Source organism: Lycorma delicatula, chromosome 6, assembly GCF_047948215.1.
Source record: "Lycorma delicatula isolate Av1 chromosome 6, ASM4794821v1, whole genome shotgun sequence".
NCBI classification, from domain to species: Eukaryota; Metazoa; Arthropoda; class Insecta; order Hemiptera; family Fulgoridae; genus Lycorma; species Lycorma delicatula.
Genome location: NC_134460.1, coordinates 37,187,481 through 37,210,380, shown reverse-complemented (window position 1 = coordinate 37,210,380; position 22,900 = coordinate 37,187,481). Strand labels below are relative to the sequence as shown.

General features: G+C 31.0%; 1 protein-coding gene across 5 annotated transcripts in view; it reads left to right on the top strand.

Annotated features, from left to right (window-relative positions):
* The first annotated feature begins 3,434 nt into the window (after window positions 1–3,434).
* Window positions 3,435–22,900, top strand: part of LOC142326990 (uncharacterized) — a 201,380-nt gene continuing 181,914 nt past the window's right edge. For 4 of the 5 annotated variants that reach the window (XM_075369725.1, XM_075369726.1, XM_075369728.1 and 1 more), the window contains exon 1: window positions 3,435–3,541. In XM_075369725.1, coding sequence (XP_075225840.1) covers window positions 3,468–3,541 — 74 coding nt within the window. In that variant the 5' untranslated portion in view covers window positions 3,435–3,467. The remainder of the gene's footprint in view (window positions 3,542–22,900) is intronic. The other variant, XM_075369727.1, reaches the window with a different exon arrangement.

Here is a 22,900-nt window from a genome sequence, read left to right as displayed (position 1 = left end):
TTTATTCTGATAATTTCGAAACTATCTATAAACCAATAAAGCAAATCTCCAACTTGTAAGAGAATGAATTTTTTTAATGTCTTTCTCTAGTTGAGGCATTAGCCATTCATTTAGCATGTCGAGATAAATTCTTTCAGTTACTGTGTATTTGTGAAAAAATAACTATCACCACCTTTTCGCGGAAAATAGCACACAAAAATGATCACTTACGCGAATCTTGGATATGTTAGTTTACTTAGTCTCCGTTCTTCATATTCGTATGTTGTGTTTACTGACTTTTCCAATAAAGTGAAATGTACACTCGTCACCAAATATTAGGCGATCATATTATTCGTTAACACGTTCCTGCATATCCACCTAGTAATTTTTGCGTAAGAGGTTTATCCTCGTCACATAAACTTAGTACAGTTAATTATATTTCTATCTCTTTTCTATCAACTTTTCCACTCGCTCAGTCCGAGATTATTAATTCTAAACTTGCTCATTTAGTTTTTTACCTCCACTAAACGTTAGCTCCACTACGTTGGTACATGGCTCAAACACAATCAAGTTATTATTCTTCTTAAACACGGAAGGTCTTCCGGTGGTTTTATTTTTTACACAAACACTTTATATTTTCCTAACTGGCCTTTTTCCAGTAGTAGACAGTTCGCCTTTTTGATGGTCATTTCTAGCACCTTGTTCTACACTGTAACAAAGTTTGTGTTGGCTAGTTTTACCCAGTCAAAGCTTTCTTCGCAGGAGTAACGGCCATCTTACCACACTAGTTATTCGACACATTAATCAATACTGATATCAACAACAGCAATCTTATCAACTTAAAAATATTTCCCGTATAACCACATTAGTGCATTTTTAGTGTATTCATTAGTACATTCTTTACGTGTAAAGAGTTTTATAAACCATCTAAATTCTCTGTTTCTTGTTTAATAACTCTGTACACTGCACTTATTACAAATAACAGGCATTTTGTCTACTTACAGTGATTTTTTGGTGATAAATTAATTTTATTCATGATATTTGCCTATTTTGACCGGAATTTGAACCCAGAACTAACCGGTTGAAAGGCAGTGACACTCCTACTCTACCTCATAATGGGACTATTATTGTAAATATATGTAATTATACTTTTTTCTCTTAATTAAATAAAAAATAACAAGTAATAATAATTAAAAAAAACAAAAAAACACAATGCTCATCTTAAAGAGAGGAGTGGGACAGATTTGAAGCTACGATATAAAGTTTGCAGAATGGAACTGACTTAAAGTTATGACTTTGACGGGAGTAATATTCTCCAATAAAATGAATGATAAAATTGAAAAATTTAATTTCAGATGAAATGATAATTCTAGTTATTAGTTAATTTAATTTTACACTTCAGTCGCATTTTATCCTTTTTATTTTCAAAAGTATATTTTTATATATTTACTAGCAGACCCGGCAATGCTTCGCTATTGCTAGATTTGAGTATATATATATATATATATATATATATATATATATATATATATATATATATATAAATTAATATAAATTAATATAAATAATTAAATTAATTATATAATATATTATAGATATAATGTATATATATATAGATTTTAGGTATATATGTATATATAAATTAAATGAATACAACTGAAAGTTTGATAAAACATTAAAAAAATGAGCATTACGGAACGTCACAAAATTTACCCTTTCTCCCTTTTCTCTTCCCCTTTTCCTCATTTTCTTTTTCCATTTTAATTTTTACCATATTCACTTTCCCTTTCTTCCATTTTCCTCTTCCCTTCCTCACTTTCCTCTCCTCCTCCCCCAAATCAATTTCATTCCCTAATTCTCTTTACTTATTTCCATTTTACCCTTCCTCTTTCCCCCTTTCCTTTTTTCTCCTTTCTCCTTTCAATTTCCTTTTTCCGTTCTTTCTTTTCCCCGTTTCCCCTTTTTTCTTTTTCTCAATTTTCCCCTTTTTACCTCCTTCCTTTTTACTTTTTTCGATTTCTACCTGTTTCCCTTTTCCGATTTTTCCTTTCTCCCTTTTCCCCGAACGTAAATCGGTCCAGTAGTTTTTTGGTCTATAGTGGACACATATCGGGAACATTGAAATGGGAATCATAAAATATTTATTATAGTGTGTGTTGCTCTTACCTCCAAGTGATAGCGCTGTTTTTCAAAATAAAGCATGTTTTTATCTGTCACAGGTATGACATATTAGGTATATAAAAACACGCGCTTTATTTGAATGCAATGTTGTGTCAAAATTTCAAAGCAATCGGTGAAGAACTTTCGGAGATTTAACATTTTGAACAAACGAACATTTACATTCTTATTTATATAGATTTACATACACATTAGGAAAATAAATATATTTATTTCATAATATAAGTGTTATACTTTTAAAAAAATACTTAAACGGTATAAGGTTTTGTTTTGAAGTATTTTTCAAAAATATTTGATTTACTAATATTTTCTCAGTAACCGAATTACCTTCCTCCTCTCTAATTACCATCGGCTAGTTACTATTGGGAGCCGTAAAATTCTTTGTAAAATTTCAGTAAACGTTTATTTCAACTTATATTCCGTTGTATGTTTCTTAAAATTGTAGTTAGGATTTTATTAGTTTTAATCAATTTTAACACAATAAATCTCATTAAGATATTTTATATTCGGTAATTCAAAGACATTGTTATTCAAAATTTATCAAATTAGTCATTTAAAATTATGCTTCAGAAATAAAATAAAATTCATTTAACCGGTTTTATTAAAGATCTTGTTATTATTCTCTTTTATGATTTATTATTAAAAAACAAATACACATCTATATAATAATAAATTCACTTTAATTTTGTATGAGACGCTACTTCATTATAGCAAAATGTTGTTATTCTGATACCAGTATACAAAAATACAAAACCTTCAGTCGATTACATACATAGAACTTATTAAGAAAGATGTATTGCAGAATACATGAACAATCTTTCTACGAAATGATACGTTTCGTATACATATATAAACATATGAAATAATAATGTGTTGTTTTTTTTTTATCTTTATTAATATTACAATACTTCCATTCTTAAAAGTGATACTCTTGAATATGCTTTTTTTTATCGAAGTCAAGTCTCATAAAAAGAAACATCATCAAAACTTTTGACCTCTTGACATTAACGCTTTTTTTTTTAATTTTTGTGACTACTTTATGCGTTTTCCTTTACAATAAACTCTGTTTATTTATGTATCTCGTAAAACAGTGATCTATTTAAGATTAGATTTCCATACGGAAAATCTAAGTGCAATTTTAATAATAAATTTTAAAAAATCCGATATTAGCAAAGATAATAAAAATAGTAGAAAATTAAGAAAACTTTTAAAGGTTTTATTATTATAGTTTGTATTTTTTATTTTTTTATGAAAGTGAGAGAATTAACAATTATGGTCATTTGCCCGGTGAAAATTGATCGTTTGAAAAGATGCCATGCCTGACGGGATTCGAACCTGGGACCTCCGCAAGAAATACCGAGATGCTACCTACTCAGCCACGAAGGTCGGTATCGTTTGTTTTATACCCGGGTTTTCTGACTAAGTGCAGTTGTAACCGCCTATCCTTCGGTATGTTAATTTTAGCTATATTAAAAACCCATTCCCTCAGGAACTATTAATGCTTAAATTTAACTATTAGGCTTAAATTTTTTTCTGGATACTTGGTATTCTAAGCAGATCAGATGATGTGTCTAGAATTATAACTATAAATCACTTTCCTACTGAAATATAAATTAATAATTACAAGAATAAATTTTTCCAGTTTTTTTTAGGAACTGTTATATTTTAACGGATATATGATTCTAGATGTATTGAAAGATATACACGTATAGAATAATAAAAAAATTCAAGTTGTTATCTTCAGTGGTTCCTAACATAATGGGTCATAAATAAAGAAAAATATGCTTTTGGAAAAGAGGATTTAAAAAATTCGGATGGGGCTGGGTCGGGGCGCACAGCCGTTGGTTCAACGTGAAACGTTCCAGACCTTGGATGAAGTTCCTCCGTGCTACAGACCGACCAATGGGAGAGCCACCATCGTATTTTTTGGACAAAACTGAAAGTCTCCAATGGAAGATTTTAGTTCCTTCATTTGTCCAACTCTACAGATAAATTGATCGGTCAGTACGTCAGTGAGTCACTTTTAGTGTATTGGATTGAAATACAAACGAGACGTTGCTGCATACTAAATTTAATTTTAACATAAAACAGACAATAAATGGTTATTGTTCAAAATCGGTTTGTCTGCTGTAATATGAGAAGTAAGAGATATAAGGCATAACAAGCAGCGGTAGAGGTGCTCGCGCCGTCGGCGTCGTTCACTGAGCGCGCCGTTCCAGCTTTGCGACGCTTCCGAAACGGTCTCGCTCGCTCAGCACCGGACATTGGGATACCTGTGCGTGGTCCATAACCTCCCCTTTCCAACGATATGCGTAATTTATACCTCCGGCTAGCTTTTGCGCGGGCTGAGGTTGATATATTGAATTTTTATACTTTTTTACACATAAATATTGTCCAAAATATACTTATTATTATTTAAGTCACTCTATCTCGACAACACAAACATACAAATCACCGCGCTATTACGTCTGAGTTGTGAACTACACTGAACAGAAATGAGCGAGAGCGCCAGTTCTGGCCCATCTGCGCTGTTTCCTCTCCCCCACAACCCGCTCGACAGTGACGCAAACTCAAAGTCGTATCGGTGAGCTGACCATGTAAGTTATAAAATTTCGCATTTATGTCTGTGAAATTAATAGTTAGGGAGTTATTAAGGCAGGACAATATAGACTATATAGACAATATAGAGTACAACGTGTGCTAATTTCAGACCTTAATATTGACAAATGAGGTCGTAGAAATGTTTTAAAAAAAAATTACCTTGGCTCCAGTAGGTCGAAGAGCAAAAATCTTCTTTTTTTAATTCGTAGAAAAAAGGCAGCTATGGAATGGCAATAATGTCATTTCGATGGAATTCCAACTTAAAAAAATAATTTAAGTTTTTCGACCCGAAAAAAGTAGATTTTTTGGTTGACGTTTCGCATATTTGCAACTATTTTGCAATACGCACACTATTTTCACAGGTTAGTACAACTGTTAAAGAAAATTTTAAAACCCGGATGACCCACGCAGGTACATATATTATATATGTATGTACTTATGTATATACCCATATGTATGAGTATTCGAATTTTAAGAAAACGTCTCTTTTTTGAAAAACTCAATCTTCCAAAAACTATTGAATATATTGCAAAATTCAATAACGATACTTATTCTACTCGCTAAGGACTGTATATTCTGGAATTTTGTCAAAAATCTTATTTCATTTTAAAGATATTATAAATTGAGGAAAACGTAATTTTTAGCAAATAACTCATTTGTTTGTTTGGTTTGTTTGCAATAACTAATTTATTTGTTGAACAATTGACATCGGGCAGGGCTTAAAACTTTTGTTTTTTTTTTAAAGTTCTACAACTATTATTTAAAAGTTTTTTTTTGTGAAACGTCTAGGTTTTCTTTAAAATAAAAATAAAACTGTTTTTCACTAACTTTGGACGCCATTTTGAAAATGATGCGGTAAAATGAGAAGGTGAAAAAGTAGTTCATTCAATTCTACGAAATGTTTCCTATTTTTTACATGTCTTACCTAACAGAAGTTAATTTTATCACGTAAAAATCTAATTTGATTCGCCTACTATAGTCTACAGTTCATATATTTTAAAAATTGCTTATAATCCTTTTTATGATATTAACATAACTAATAATATAAAAAATTATATCTTTAGATATTTGTAATATGTATTCTAACGTAGATTTAAATACATAACGTATAAATGAATTTATTGATATGATTAAATTATGTTGGGAATGTAGTTTTTTTCACTTTCAACAATCAATATTATAAACTACAATTTGGTTTAGCAATGGGAGAACCTTTTTCGGCAATTATATCAGAAATACATATATATAATTTTTAGAAGATACCTCTAACAAAAAAATTCTAACCCAAGATGATGATATACAAACGGTATGTCACTTTTCACTTTTCAACAATCAATATTATAAACTACAATTTGGTTTAGCAATGGGAGAACCTTTTTCGGCAATTATATCAGAAATACATATATATAATTTTTAGAAGATACCTCTAACAAAAAAATTCTAACCCAAGATGATGATATACAAACGGTATGTCGATGATACCATAATTATATACAATGAAAATAATCAAAAATGAATCCTACATAATATTATATAAATTTAATAATATTGATAAAAACATAACATTTAGTATGGAAACAGAAAATAACAATTGTTTAAATTTTTTGGACGTAAAATGCACAACAATGAAATAAATTTAGAAATATTTCTTAAACCATCTTCAAACGACACAATAATTATTAATAATTAATTTCATGCATAGTCTCAAAAGATGACTGTTTTTAATGCACTTTTATATAGAGCCATACATTATTTAAAACATGATAAAGTTTCTCTAAACAAGGAAATTGAAATAATTAAAAACATTGACCATAAAATTGGATATAATAATAATACAATAAATAAATTATATAAAAGAATAAATAATAAAAATGAACACTATAAACAATATAAAATTATTGCAAGAAAACTCTAAAAAAATATGTATATATACCTAAAAAATATACACGTAAAAATTAATATACACCATATGCTAAATTTTACAAAAAAAAATTAAGAGAACAACAACTTATACAACAAACAATAAAAAAATTAAATATATTAATAATAATTATGATTCTAACTTTAATAAACTGGGAGTATATAGTTTAAGTTGTAAAGATTGTGATATGATATATATCGCGGTATGACCATCCGTAAATTTTTTATACGTGTAAAAAACTGACGGATAGAATTAAAAATAATAAACCTGAAAATTCATATTATGCTAAACATATCTTAGATAATGATCATACATACAATCCAGATACATTTATAAAGATTTTAGATACTTCTTACAATTATTTTAATATATGTAATTTAGAAAAATTCCATATTTTTAGTAATAATACAAATTTAATTAATTATCTAAAAATTAATTAATTTTTTAAAAAGGTTAAGTTATTTAAACATGGCATAAATATAAACATAAAGAGATAGTAGTTATAAATAACTAAAATATCATTCGTTCTTATAACACGGTTACCGTAAAATTTGATTTTATTCCACCAAAGTAGACTTAATTTTAATGCAGTATACTGTTGAACAAGCACACACGACTGTTAATTCATTTTAATGTTTGACTTTATTTTATAATATTTTATTCCCCTGACGATGGTTTAAGAACCGAAAGATCTAGATAGTGTCTATTTTAATTGTTGGTAAGGTGGCTTTATCACTTTTCAATTATTTTACTTTTATTGTACTAAAGCTCAGTTTTTTTACGAATACTATACATTCATTCACAGTGTTCTGTCAATAGGGCAGGTCCTGTCACGGCTGCTCCTCTCCACCTTAATCTGTCCTTTGCTAACAACCTCTTTGTTTCAGCATATATTCCCTTTTCCATAATCCCATCCATCATTTGAAATCTTTTCCTTTCCTTCCATTCACCTTCTATCACATCCACTAATAAACACCTTATTCTCATACAATGTTCTAGCCAGTTCCTTTTCCTATATTCAATCACGTTTAACATTTTCCTGTTCTCTCCGATACTCTTTAATACTTCTTCATTTGTTACACGGTCTTGACGTCTGACATTTATCATTCTGCGCCACACCCGCATCTTAAAAAACCTCAATTCGTTTTCTGTCTGCCTTTATCATCGTCCACGTTTCACCTCCATAGAGCATCACACTCCAAGTAAGACATTTCATTAATCTTTTCCTTAACGCTAAGTTTAACTTTCCATGTAGCAGTCTTCTTTTCTTATTAAATGCCTGCTTACTTCTTGATATTCTTGTTTTAATTTCTATTTTTCAAGTAAATTATTTTGTAAGTAAAAAAGCTTCCTAGTACTGGAATCTCTTCACCTGCTCTAAAACTTCATTTCTTCTCTTAATCTCAATCCTCTCCTCTTTTCCATCTAATACCGTACATTTTGTGTTCTTTTTATTTATCCTCATACCTTGACTTTTGCAAGCTTCATTTAAGTCATCAAGCATTATTTAGTTAACTTGGACTCTCCGCCAGTAACGCATGTCATCAACAAAACGTATACATTCTATTCTTCTTCCCCCGATCTTTATTCCTCTTTTTCCATTCATACGGCACTTACTTATTTCTTCCAGATGTATGCCAAACAGTGTTGATGACATGCCGCATCCCTGCCTTACTCCCCTTCTAATCCCTATCCTTTCTGTAATTTTGTTTCTACGCTCACTTTTATTTTCTGGTTACAGCTTTTTTTTAGGCGTCTCTCTTTCCAGTTAACTCTCTTCTTTTACAAAATTATATTATTATTCTAACATATTTTTTAATTTAACTGCTCATCTAAGTATGATTTATTTACGATGAACAAAATATGGTGATAGTTTCTTTATAATTTCCCAATGTGTAAAACGTTTAGCCAAGTAATAAAAATAATTATAAATGTAGACCTCAATGAAATAATAAAACCAAAAGAAATTGTCTGTCTAAATATAGGATATAAATAATTGGAATATAAAAAAGAAAATCTTGGACGAGACTAACAAGGATAAGCACTGGTCGACAAACAAAATGATATTGTCGTAAGCTTAAAAGTACATAAAAATTATCTTGTCAAACGCTCAAAAATTTATTTATCTAAGAATTTAGAAAAGAGCTTTTTAGACGATATTACTTTTTCATAAGTAAGAATTCACCGGGAAGAATCGCAGCGTAGATTTATGTGACCATGCGGAAATTTGAGGAAGAATCAGTGTTCGTTACTAGAACTACATTTTATTAAATTCGTCAACTGAAGACATGGAAACTGAATACGTCGAAACTTGACATATTTAGTGCGGCCATGTCTCTAGAAAATTGATTAAAAATGTCAACATATTAAAAATTTTTCGAATGATTGTTGGGCTATCTGGGATAGCTCGTTATTTAAATCAACCAAAGGAGCATAGACTCTAAACTTTGATGCGAGTAACGATGATATCCTTACTTTAACGTATAGTTTATACTTTCAGTGTACAGTTAAACCTCTCTAATTCGAATCTCAAGGGAACAATATTTTTTTTTCGATTAAGGGAATCGAAGGGATGCGGTCGGAATGGACCAAAATCTCCTCAAGAAAGGAGTCGCGTGTGTCTTTGGAGCTTCGGCAGTTGTAGTTTGATGGTTGGAGGTCTGGCATTGAAATGTGAGGGACTCCAAGACGCCAACCTTGCCCTGGATTCGGTCGTTTTACGGCTCTCGGGCAAGGTCGACCAGTTGTGGAGGGAGTCAGGAACTTCAAGCCGGTGACGGGTGAAGCTCTGAGCGACCTCCACAAATCTATTAAAAGGGTGGAGGAGAAGGTCAAAAAGCCTATCTCCATCGCCGCAGGGGCTGCCACGCCTGCGGCTAAGCGGATTAGTCCGCCACTGCCAGCCCAGGAGCCAGCGGCCAAAATTAAGCGAGCCATCGTCAAGGTGGTCCCAATAACACCTAGTCCGAGGGCTTCGTCGGTAGCGACGGAGCTAATACTAAGAAGGTCCCGGAACCGAGAAGAGAAAGGATCCAAGTCTCCCCGGTAACGAAAACAAGGGATCACGGCGTAATCTTGGAAGTCGTTAGTGTGCGGCAGGCAAAACAGCTGCTGAAGGCTGACATTCTTAAGGAGAACGGGCTGAAAGCTCAGTTGCTGGCCAAGCAGTGGCCTCAGATATTGGTGTATGATATGCCAAGGACAACAAGGGTAGAGGAGCCCGAAATCCTCTAGGCCGTGCACGCTCAAAATCCAGTTTTGGATATGGCCGCCGAGGATTTCCTCAGGAAAACCAAGGTGGTTCGGCACCTGGAGAAGAAGGAAGCCCCAAAGAGTCACAGGGTGTTGGAGACCTTGCCTAAGATCCGGCAGGTCTTGGTGGCCTGTGGACGTTTGTTTTTCAGGTGGACCTTATGTAGGAAAGTCGACCACATAGAAGTCGCCCGTTCCTATAAACATCAGGGCTTTGGTCACACACCTCTCTTTGTTGCAGAGCGCAGTCGAAGATGTGTGGTCACCGTGCTGATCTGAGGCACAGGGAAGCCAATTACCCTGCTAAGACTGTGCCTGTTACGTGCGCCGCCTGTACTGTAGTGAAAGTCTTCACTACAGTCTGGTTTTTCTGGACGCTACTGCCAAGTCTTCCGTCTGGGGATCACCACTCACGACCCCAGAGGCACTGGTTTCGAACAGTTCGTAGAAGTCAGGAACCTCTACTTGATTAACGATGCAGAACAATCGCCAACTTTCTCTTCCGAACTGGGGGAAAGTTACATGGGAATGGGGTGATGGCGGGAGAAATGCCAGTAAATCAATTTCCATTTAGGAAGTTTTATATTTAGAGAGGTAAAATAATGAAACTCAAAAATTTTACAGAAAGATTTAATGTATAATAATATACTACAGTACTAAGTTACGTTAGAAAAATCAAAATGTGTATGGTATCGTACAAATTTAAAAAAAAATCTTTGCGGTCCGTATTCGAAGAATATTTTTTTGAAGTGATCGAATTTTCATTTTTTTAAGTTGTTGATGAAGTGCTTGATGGAATTCAAAATTCGCGAGCAATGTCTTTCTTTTTGTTACCCTTTTTTACCTATTTTATAATCTTTATTTTATCATATCACCGATAGATAATACTTTATGTTTCCGCTGTACGCTCATTATAAAACGCGGCTATTAAAAATGTATAGTACGCATACGTATCAAAGTTTAAACAAAAAGAAGCGAGAAGACACAAAAATGTACGTAATAGAATCGTAAATTTTAAAATAAAATAAAACATGAATTCCCCGAGAAAAACTAGTCCACTGTGTAAATGTAAATGGTAAAACACAATCAGTAACGACAATTTTAATGTTAACTTCGTAACATGAAAACGTATACAGTGTGAAATCTGACTCATTATGTTATGCATAGACTGCTATAAGGAATAAGACCTGAAATTACTCATCATATAGTGGCACCGTGCACGTAGTGTTGTTATCGACTACTCCGGCGACGGAAATAAACAAGTCGGAAGTTGCTTAACATTACCGGATAAAATGTACAGTCAACACTAACGATCGCTATACACTATTAAACTGAATTTACTTCTATCTAAGCTTCTTTGGAAATCGTGTACACTTTTCATCAAAGAAATAATATTTATATGAAGTCCTCAAAATTTTCGAATAAAGGAAATGATTTAATTCGATTTAAAGAGAATTTATCAAGGTGGACAAAGTAAGTATTCGATTTAGTGAGTAATTCAAATTTAGGAGACTTTATTTAGAAAAGTTTGATTGTACATATTTTTAATACGTTTTCAATTTTGTGAAGATGTGATAAGCAAATATCGAAGAAGGAAGTAATTACCGTTTTTTTTTCTCTCAACATATTGATAAAAATATAAACTACATGTTTTTCCAATGTATAAATGAGTTCTAAGTGTAGGAGAAATATAAATAACAGTAGATTTTATTTTGATACGTAGTATGATTTATAAAATGTTTTGTTACAAGATAATATGTGCTTACAGATGTTTTCTTCCGTTAATTGAATTGTAGTGAGAAAAACAAAAGAATGAACAGGTGTATCATATCAATTCAATGACAGACTAAAATAGAAAAATATAATATATTTTTAACTGACTGTTTTCAATAGACACATTTTTAAGCTTGTTTTATTTTAATAATCATAATATTTTTATTTTAAAACAAATATTATATTTTGACGAATTTTTTTACACACAACTATAAAAAGTACTCAATTCGAACCTTAAGTTTTTTTTAATTTTATTTTGTTTTAAGTACCTTCAATGCGTCTTCTTTAACAAATTAATCCTTTTTTTTTAATTTCATAAAGAAAGATCTTGTGCTGATCACGTTGTAACAGTTTTCTAGATATTTTAAATGGAAAACGTTTTAAACCTTTTCACGTGTCACATTATTGCTTAATACTGTAAAGATACATGGGCTGACGTCATTCAACTATTCAAAGTAATTTCTTAAAATAAAATAAGAAATTTGTTGTAAATTAAGAAGTGATTCCCACATTTCACAGAACCTTAATACAATATTCAATAGTAATCTCTTTATGCCGTTTCTTTGTGCTCTTTTACTTATTTTTTTATGAAATTACAAGTTTCTCGTTTTTTTCTTTCTTAATAGCAGTTATTTCATACGAATGGCGCTTATTACAGTTTTAAATAAAAAAATGTAATTAAATAAGCTTAAAAATAAATAAATAAAACCGAATTCAATAAAAATACATTAACACAAAATAATTTTTTGATCGCTATTTAAATATCCATTTTTTACTTTATCGGTTACAACTGCATCGTTGCTGTACGGACATAAACATAAAGGGAAAATGTAGGGATCGGTCAAAATGTTTGATATCTGAGATTTTGCACATGTCGACTTTTTAAGACCACATTAGTCCAAAACCGTAATATAAAAAATTTGTACAAATTTCACATATACGAACGAACGTGTGTTGGTATTAGTTTTATTGATATTTCCGCACTTTAAAAAATTTTTTTTTTTGAAAATAGTTCAAAAAATATCTATTTGAAAATTATCTCTTTGGTGGCATTACAATTTTGATAAAATTTAAAAAAAACGAGTAGATTTTGCCTTTTTAATTTTTGACTTTTTATATAATAGTCGTAGAAAAATGAGCAATAGGACGATGAAAACACATATTAATTTATTTAACATTCCAAAGTGTTGTAAATCGAATGTAGGGATGGAGAGATATTAAACATTATTTCTAAACAGTTTCACCCTTATACAGATTGATTATTAAGTTATTTAACATTCCAAAGTGTTAATTAAATCGGATGTAGAGGTGGCGAGATATTAAACATTATTTCTAAACAGTTTCAGCCTTATATAGAAAGATATTAAAGCATTGAAACGGTATTCATATTGGACGGCGACTGAGTGATACTTGGAGGGATAAACAACTGCAGATCTACATAGTTACAAAATTATTATTTCATGGCATGTTTGAAATTTAGATACACCTTATTGAATCATATTATTTTTTTTAAATAGGAAGGTGGACATATGATATGTGATTTTAACATAAAACTTTACGAGAAAAACGATAGTGAAAGTCATTTCTCGGTAATTTTTTTTCATTTTTAAGCTATAAGTAATTAATTTACAAAAACGGAAAAGTCGCAATTGTAATAAAACGAGCTAAAACGCCCAGTAATAACTTTTTTATTTCCTATTATCTTCAGAATTACATCCAATAACAAACATTAAATAGTTAATTGTGGAATTAATAGCTCAAGCAATATTAAACAATAATAATAAAAAATTACTAATAATTTCCAATACTACTAAAAATTAAATGGCTAGGTCCAACTGATATTATTTACTTTAATTATAACAATGTTTATTTTAAAAATTTAATTAAAAGTTTTCAATCTTAAATTCCTTAATATAATACATTTTGAAACCATACCATTCTATAAGAGATGTTCAAAATGCTTCCCCTCTACATCTTGGCAATGCGCTAACCTTACTAAAGTAATATCCGTTTATAAATTATTGTGTCATGTTTGGTTGTAATTTTGTAGATCTTCGCTTGTCTCTATCTCCTAGTATCCCTTAGTTTTGAAATATGATGTTTCCATACTTTAATATCAGCTTTATACTGAGAACTCGTAAACCCAAAAAATTGAAATTTGGTACAAATAAATAGCCAAATATGAAAAACATATTAAAAGACATATATGTTAATAATAAATATGTTAATTAAAGCCAATATGTTGATAGCCAACTATGAAAATATGTTGCATTTGGACACCAATGAACTTGGAGGCACACGATTCCCATATTTTTTTTTTCAGTAAATTGCTACTGAACATTGCCAAAACTTGAGATGATGTGTCCAGAAAACATGCATCGAAGAACTACCATTGAATCAAATGCGGTGTGTGCTGTAGCACCATCCTGCTTGAACCAAACATCTTTTAAATCGATTCTTCGTCTTCGCCTGAAGGACGTTTGAAGTATGTGAGTGTAGCCGAATTAACAGCGATATTAACGCGATTTTCGTTAAAAAAATACGATCCGATAATGCCAAAAGTTCCACGGTTCCTTTGTTACTGATATGGTGTCTTGTGAGGAACAAAACATCCCCAACATGAGTACTCCCACCACCGTTCTCTCAGTACTACGCAGTTCAAAACCGTCCATCTTCCGTATAACTATGTATTAAGCTCAGTACATGCGTACATGCTTATTTTATCACTTAAAAAAAAAATTGCCCCTAAATTTTCCCCTTTTCACAAAAATCGAAAAAGAAATTTTTTTATTTATTGCATATTTTTTAACCGATTTTTTTTATTTCTTCCTAAGCATAGTAGTAGTTCAGATTGCCTTTGGGGTAATGTTGGAGAGGAGGGAGCCGAACAAAGTTTAAAAATATCGATTTTTGGAATGTTTTAAAACATTGGTTGAAAAGTATAAAAACTTTGTTGACAGCTTTTTAGCAATTATACTCTAAATACAGTATAATTTTGATAACAAAAAATATATTAATTGGTGAAAGGGATCGACTGGAACTCAACATAACAGTTTATTTTCTCTTAGTTGTACTTTTAACAGTACATAATTTTTAAAGAAAAAATGTTATTTTAGTACAGGCAATTTGTCATCAAAATAGGCTGTATTTGAAAATCCTTACCTACCGATTGATATTTTGTCCATGCGTTAGGGTTGATGAGGGAAGCTTAACTCCAGATTTTTAACATCCCTCCTCCCATTGATTTTTGAAAAACTCGAAAAACTCAAAAAGTTTTTGAAATGCGTTTTTCTCTGAATCTATGCATTTTAGAGAAAGGCTTTTCAATCAAAAAATGTAGAGGACATTCTCTTCTACAATTAATGTCTTTGAAGTTTTGCCGTATAATTTGAAATTGAAATACTAGGTGGCGCTGAAGTTGTAAAAAACGTTGTAAACGACTAGACCGGTTTCGAACACGTGCCCAATTCACAACATTTTCACACTTTCACAAGCTACAGCTCCAAAACGGTAAGTCTTACAAGAAAATTGTTTAAATAAAATTTATCTGTTTTTTTGAGATTAACAACTTTTTCAAATGCAATACAGACGAAAAATAATTTTTTCTCGTGAAAAAAACACGTTTTTACAACTTCAGCGCCACCTAGTATTTCAATTTCAAATTATACGGCATAACTTCAAGGACATTAATTGTAGAAGAGAATGTCCTCTACATTTTTTGATTGAAAAGCCTTTCTCTAAAATGCATAGATTCAGAGAAAAACGCATTTCAAAAACTTTTTGAGTTTTTCGAGTTTTTCAAAAATCAATGGGAGGAGGGATGTTAAAAATCTGGAGTTAAGCTTCCCTCATCACCCCTAACATATGGAAAAAACATCAATCGGTAGGTAAGGATTTTCAAATAAAAATACAAATTGACTGCACTATTTAACAAGACAGTCAAGTCGAGGCTAAATTTTTTTACTAAACATTTTGACATTTTTGACAATAGTTTTTGAATTATTGCTGATTAAGTCATTATTATTTACAAAAAAAAAAATTGTGGCTTGTTTGAAATTAAAATTCCTCAAGGATAAAGCTGGGAAAGTTTAACAACAATTCTTACTTTAATTTGACGCAAAGTTAAGTTACCATCATTTTCAAATAATTAAATCAAAATTGGAAAATTGGAAATTGGACGGTTTTATTATTATTTTCATTATATTTTAAATCTGCTGTTTATTTAATCATAATTCAGCCATAATGTTATGGCAATAACGGCTTCTCATGCAAAGTTGAAAAAAGTTTTAATTCTAGTAAAAATTACGTTATTTTATGAATTTGTTTCAGTTCGTTTTAATAAATATAATTTTATAAATATTTAAATAAAGTCGCGTAATACGAGTATTTGAAAAGTATGGTACTTGATTTTCAAATTATATTTTTTATCATTATCTGTATATTTATTTCTGTCTTTATCTGTTACAGATAAACGACAGAAATTTGTTGGGTTTATTTTGTGTGTGTGTGTGTGTATGTGTTCGTGCGCGCGTGTATGTGTTTAACGCACTTTAGACAGGGACAGATTTCTCCATTCTATATTAAAGAGAGAAAGAAAACTGAATTTTAGTTGAGTAATATTTTTTGGTACGTGGCCAATCCCTTATTCTTATCCCAACTTTTGACAGGGATTGATTTTCAGTGGCCCGTAAATGATGTAACTAAAACTGGATTTGTTCTATCATTCGTGTTCCTAATATTCCTACATACGTTACAGTTCATTTGCCTCATTTTTATCGTTCCGCGGCCATTTTTTAAATCTTAAAATATTTAAAAAGTATTTCTTTAAAAAAAAAGAAAAATATTATCACCTTTACTATCGCCGATCGTTCATAAATTTCATAAGCTGATCCTATATGCAGATGAATCAGTTTCTTCCCCGAATTCAGTATGATTAATCGACCTTGTTGTAATATATCGGGAAAACGAATAATTAAACTTTTTGGAAAATAGTCCAATTACAGAAAGTTTTAAGCTTTTTTCAATCATTTAATTAAAATTTCTTGATAGTTATTGCAAAAAAAATGCGTGTAGAGATTTTATATTGTATTTAATAATAAAAATATTTTAAATTAAACTTTGAAAAGATTAACTTCAAAATTTGTCCAAAAAATAAAAAATAAAAATTATATTATTAAAGTCTTAAAATTTCATTTTTAAAAATGAAGGCGAAATAAAAACAAATACTAACAACTTACTTATGCTTACTTAATCTAGCACTTCAAATTTTATAACAAAAGAACAAAATCAGAAAAAATGAATATTTTTTTCCTTATACATTTTTGACAGAAACTAAAAATAATATCAAGTGATTTTGTTGCCAGAAAAGAAATCTTTTTTCAAAATAAACAAAACTAAAATCAAATAAATATAAAATTACAAAAAGAATATAATTAGTAATTACATTGACATTAATTAGAATATAATTAGAATATAATTAGTAATTACAACCAAGGTTGTAGAATTTTACTATTTACGTAATAAAGTACAAAGTACGGAGACGAAAATATGGACTCGTTTAATATGGATGTAAGAATTAGAAAGAAATTTTTCACTATATGGTAGAGAAATGTGGTTGATTGTAAAAAGAGAAAGGAAACAAATACAGGCCTTGGAAATATAATGATACAGGAGGATGTTGAAAATTAGATGGTTTGGTACAATTCAAAATAGAAATAATATCTTAAATGAAATGGGAAAGAGAGATATTTATTAAAGAATCACACTAAGACGAACTCGGACGAGAAAGACAAATATTGGAATATCTAAAACCGATAACTGTGGATGTAAGATAAAGTAATTATGTAAAAATTAAAAGATTAATACAGAATAGAGAGGAATGAGAAAATTAGCATAAAACCAGTCAACTGACTAGTGATTAAATAATAATAAAAATGATGAATGAACGATAACAAAAGCAAATAAAAAAATCCCTTTCGGAACCCCGGAAGGTGGAGGTAGATTTCACTGGTGCTAAGTAGGGGATAAAAAAGATTTCCACCTCAAAGTTAAGAAAAACTTCAAATTTACTCAATACGACAATGGTTTCATGTGAAAAAAGTTTCACTTGTTTAGCATACGAGAAGTTCCATCTTCTTACAATTCCAGAAATATTTTGGTCATCCCTTGCCGTAAGGGTTGGTCATATCAAAAATTGTTTCAAATAAAAGTTTTAGGTAATGGTTTGAGGACTAACGACCACTTTAAACCGATTCGATACCGTGCCTATTAAGGGTGGTATGATTTTTTTGTTTTCGATACCCCATTTTTTTCATCCCCTGGGCCAATGGTTGGTGATATCAAAAAACTTTACTTAGATAAGTTTTAGGTCCTTATCCAAAGAATAGTAGAAACTTTAAAGGAATTCGATATTTTACTTAATAAGAAAGTTATAGCGATATTTTGTTTTTTTCGAAAAAGCACCCTATTTCCACCCCCATGTCCCGTTAACGAACTGGACCGAGATTTTGAGTCGTTATAGTTTAAGATCAATTTGAAAATGATTGGTGCAAAATTACGGCAATTATCATCTCCACAAGAAAGTGAAATATATATATGTACATAAAGTTTTGGACTGACGGTGGTTTTGGATTCTAGGGGATGTGAACACAAAGATATGTCGAAATTTTCTGGAAGTCGAATCATGGTACCCATTACAGTAGGTAGCTTTCTTATGAAATCTATCTAATATATTTACTGTGTCACTCAGAGGTATTTCATTTATGAAGGAAAAAGATTCATCGAATTTTATGATATAATCGTGATTTGATTTGAACATCCGTAAAAATATATTTAATTATTAATGTATTCAGATCGTCTTGGGAAACTTTTCGTTTTTTTGCGATATGTTTAAAAAATGTATCAAATTAAATGAACTTTTCGCGTGAAATTCAGTTGTGAAATCTCCAAGTTTACACTCCTGGCATTATAGCTCTAGGTATGCTGCGAGAAGGTAAGTAGGTAATCAGACTAAACACGGGATGTAAGTTTTTTTTCATTACTCGACATTTCATGACCCAGAACCCTAAAAACAAAAAAAAGTAGGGTAATATTCGTACGTACGTATGTTGGCGTATTTAAAGCTTTAACTTTTGACTGGATAAACCGATTTTGATAAATTTTGTATAGAGATTCGTGTATATAGGTTAATTTGTTAGTAAAAGATTGAAATCAACATCTCTAAGGGGAGAAGTAGATAGTTTTTTGGGTTCAATTTTCTCAAAATTTTGCAAACGTAACCTCATTTTATATTATTCTAAGTATATGCGTGCATGCTTATGTTACTTTTTTTTAATTGCACCAAAATTCCCCCTTTCCCAAAAATCTAAATTTTTTATTTATTTACAACATATTTTTTAACCGAATTCCTTTAAATGTCTTCGTAGGCGTAGTAGTAATACAAATAACTTGAAAATATACTTTTGGGACAATGTTAGAAGTGGGAGAGCTAATCAAAGCTTAAAAATATAAATTTTTAAAATTTTACAAAACTCATTTTGGTTTATTTAAATTTTTAATATTATTAAAAGTTAAAATAAACCCCCGCCATATTCTAAAATAAACTTATAGATGGTTATATAAATAAACTTTTAGTAAAAATATTACAATAAAATTTCATTATAATTCACCCCATCACCAAAAAAGAAATCTCAGGTAGTTGTAATCTCCCTTTTCATTGGTTGTACATTTTTTGTGAATTTTTATGGAAAATGATTTAGGTAGCAGAAAAAAAAGATTTTTAGCAGAAAAAAATTAAAAAAATATCGCTGTTTGTCCGCCTAAAACGGACCTTCGTCTCTTAGATTACTTTTCAGAGGGATGGATGAAATGCAAGGTGGTATACAAGCAAAACGTAGATTCTCGTGATGAACTGAAAAATGAAATGACAGAAAACGAAAGGAAACGAGTTAAAGAGTACATCTACGTCAATGGTGGAATTTACGAACATTTATTGTAAATTAAAACAGTATAAATCACAGTGAGTATTTCTTTTTAAAGTAAATTAAAAGGATTTTAATTAAAAGTATTTTTGAACTGGCGACGGCCCGTTCCCTTATACATCAAGGGGTACTAAAGGTGACTGTATCTGCGGTAATGTTACACGACTGGCAGGAGCGGTGGGATGCGTCCGGCAAGGGCAGATGCACGCACCGTCTTATCCCACGGATTGAGCCGTGGTCCGGGAGGGGGTAGGGTGTGCTGAATTTTTGGCTTATCCAGTTCCTGACCTGCCATGCAGCCTTTCGCGCTTACTTACATCCACGGAGGCGGGTTGATGATCCAGGTTGCCAATACTGTGGAGAAAACGGCACGCCGGAGCACGTCGTCTTCCATTGCCCACGGTGGGTGGGAGATCGGCGTGCTTGTGTGGCGGCCACAGGGTTGACTGATGCAGATGGCGTTATAGCGTTGGTGCTTACCAGCAAGGCAAGCTGTAACGCTATCACAGGAGATTATGAGTCGGAAGGACAGGGAAGGGGATACGGACAGCCTCGGGTGAAGTTGCCATCTTTCCGTGTTTTCACGGATGGACGGTGGTGCGGAAGCCCGGGGACTCCTGATCCCCTGTGATGGCAAGACCGAGTCCCGGCGTGGCTTCCCCTTGGGGTTGCCCTGCTTGAGGCTGGTGATGAAGATCGAGTCCCGGTTGCGGGGTAGGAAACGGCATAGCGGGGCCCGTCATTGCTCCTTTTCCATGACTTGAGGCGAAGGCACCCCCCTGGAGCTGTGCTTTGCTTAATTGCAGATCAGCTCCACGAGGCGGGTGAAAACAATTTTAAAAATATAAACTTATTGGACTAAAAAACAGCTGTTTATGAATTCTTAACATTTTTCTGTTGTTTTGTTTTTAATAATAAAAGTTGAGTTTTTGTTTTCCATAGACTTTATCACATCAATTTTTTCAAAATTAAATTTTCTACAAAATTTGATAATAAAATTTACTCATTTATTAGTCATTTAACACGGTTATGTGTTTCTAAATTAAAAAAATGTGTTTTTTTCGTCACCAAATTTTTCTGTTTTACATTGGATATCATGATATTAAAGGAGACACAGTTCTGGAATCTATTTTATTTAATTTTTCAGATCAAAAAACGTAATAAACTATCAAGTTTACTCCTTATATAACGTCTTAAAAATTTCAGTATGACCTCATTTCAACGGAGGAACTGAAATACGGGTGAAATTTTTCGTTAAACGTAACTTGATAAGAAAACGTTTTTGGAGGTTTGTTTGTAAGAACATTTTTCTTCTTTTCAAACTCTAGACTCACTTACTAAATTATTACCGTTTCCTCCTGAATCATTCTGTATATATGAATCATTTGATATCTACTTCATTAAAATCAGTGTTGTCGTTTTAGAGTGTACGAAGTACAAATATAATACCACTCAAACGTAAATATTACCCAATCTCTAAATAATCTGGAAAAAAATTTAAACCTCCAAATGTATTAACTACAAAAAGGCTATGATAAAAGATTTACGGTCTAATTTTTCAGTTAATAAACTTCATTTAATATGTTTACTCCCGCATAACTTTGTCTGGTGACATACAAAACGAGAAAGTATGAGAAATATGACTAAAATGTCATGTCATTATACATATACGGGTATTTTGTCTTTATTAAAACCATTTTAAAATTTTTATTATTATTATTTTTTATAGGATACGCAAAAATGTAAATAGGTCTTATGAAATTTTTTCCTTTTCTCACCACTCTTTTATCATTTCCTACGCGGTTTGTCGACCTCTTTTTCATTTCCCATACCACTTCTAGCAATAAAAGTGTCATCTTTCTAAATACTTATCCTTAATAATTTCCTTTTATTAATTTTCATTTCTTAATTTATTTTTTAATTACATTTTTGTAATGATTAATTGGTGTAGTATTTCAGAAGCCTCTAGGCATTTCATAAGGATTTGATTAACAGCAGTTGTATAACTTATTCATGTGGTCCTTTACATCTTTTATATTTAGTAGAATGCTCTTTATTTTATCTATAAAAAAAAATTTGATGTGGACAACAAATCACTTCCATGTACTTGATTAAATATATTTTTTATTGTATTTTTTCTTTTTTTTTATTATTGAATTATTATTTATTGTAAGATTTTTTATCATCAGAAGGTAATAATTACTAATAAATCAATATATTTAAATTAAAAAAAAAAGTTAGAAAAAAAGGGAAATGAAGTCGCATTCGAACCGATATGCCTTCCCCTTGTAAGATCCAAATATTTCATTAATTAAACATTTATTGCGCTATAACTCTGGAACAAATGAAAATAAGTACCACTTATTTATATGTCGTTAAAAAGCTCTCAATGAGGGTTTATTACTGCAGTTAAGAAAAAGTCCTAAACCCAATGTTTGTGGATTTTGGGCTTTTTTGGACACTTTTGGGCCAGTCATTGCAATCAGAAGGGGAGGTGCACAACTAGATGTTACAACACTCATAAATTCAAAATTTCAACATTCTGCAGCTAATCGTTTTTGAGTTATGCGAGATACATATGTACGTACAGAGGTCACGACGAAATTATTCAAAATGAATTTTTATATTAGACTCGTTAGAAAAGTACTGCGTTATGAGTTTTATATATAAACTGATCTTGATAAGAATGTATATTTCTATATAAACGAATAACTTATAACGATACAAAACGAACACGCATTCTTTTTGATGGTGTTATATGCGCGTGGGTTTTTTACCGTATTTATGAACGTCTATTTGGCATTCGTAGATAAAAAAAGTCGATAAACACTATATTAGCTAATAATATTTTCTTCTTCATATGATTTACGTATTTGTTTATTTTCCGTTTGAAAGCTTCCTTTCTCAAACGGAATCGATCCGATTGAAGTATTTTCGATTTCATCAGTTTTCTATTTTAAATTATATACTAATAATTTCATTTTTATATCATCAAAACGACATTTATAAATAGCATATTATATTCAAAGATTGATAAACATATATATATATATAATGTTTTTAGTTTAATATAAACAAACCATTTTATTTTAACTGTTTTTTCACGACGTCGCTTTTCTTCTATTTAGGATTTTAAATAATTAAAATTAAATTAAATTACTTTGAAGATTTATCTCCGTTATATATTCGTTTTGTAAAGTTTCTTTAACTGCTGATT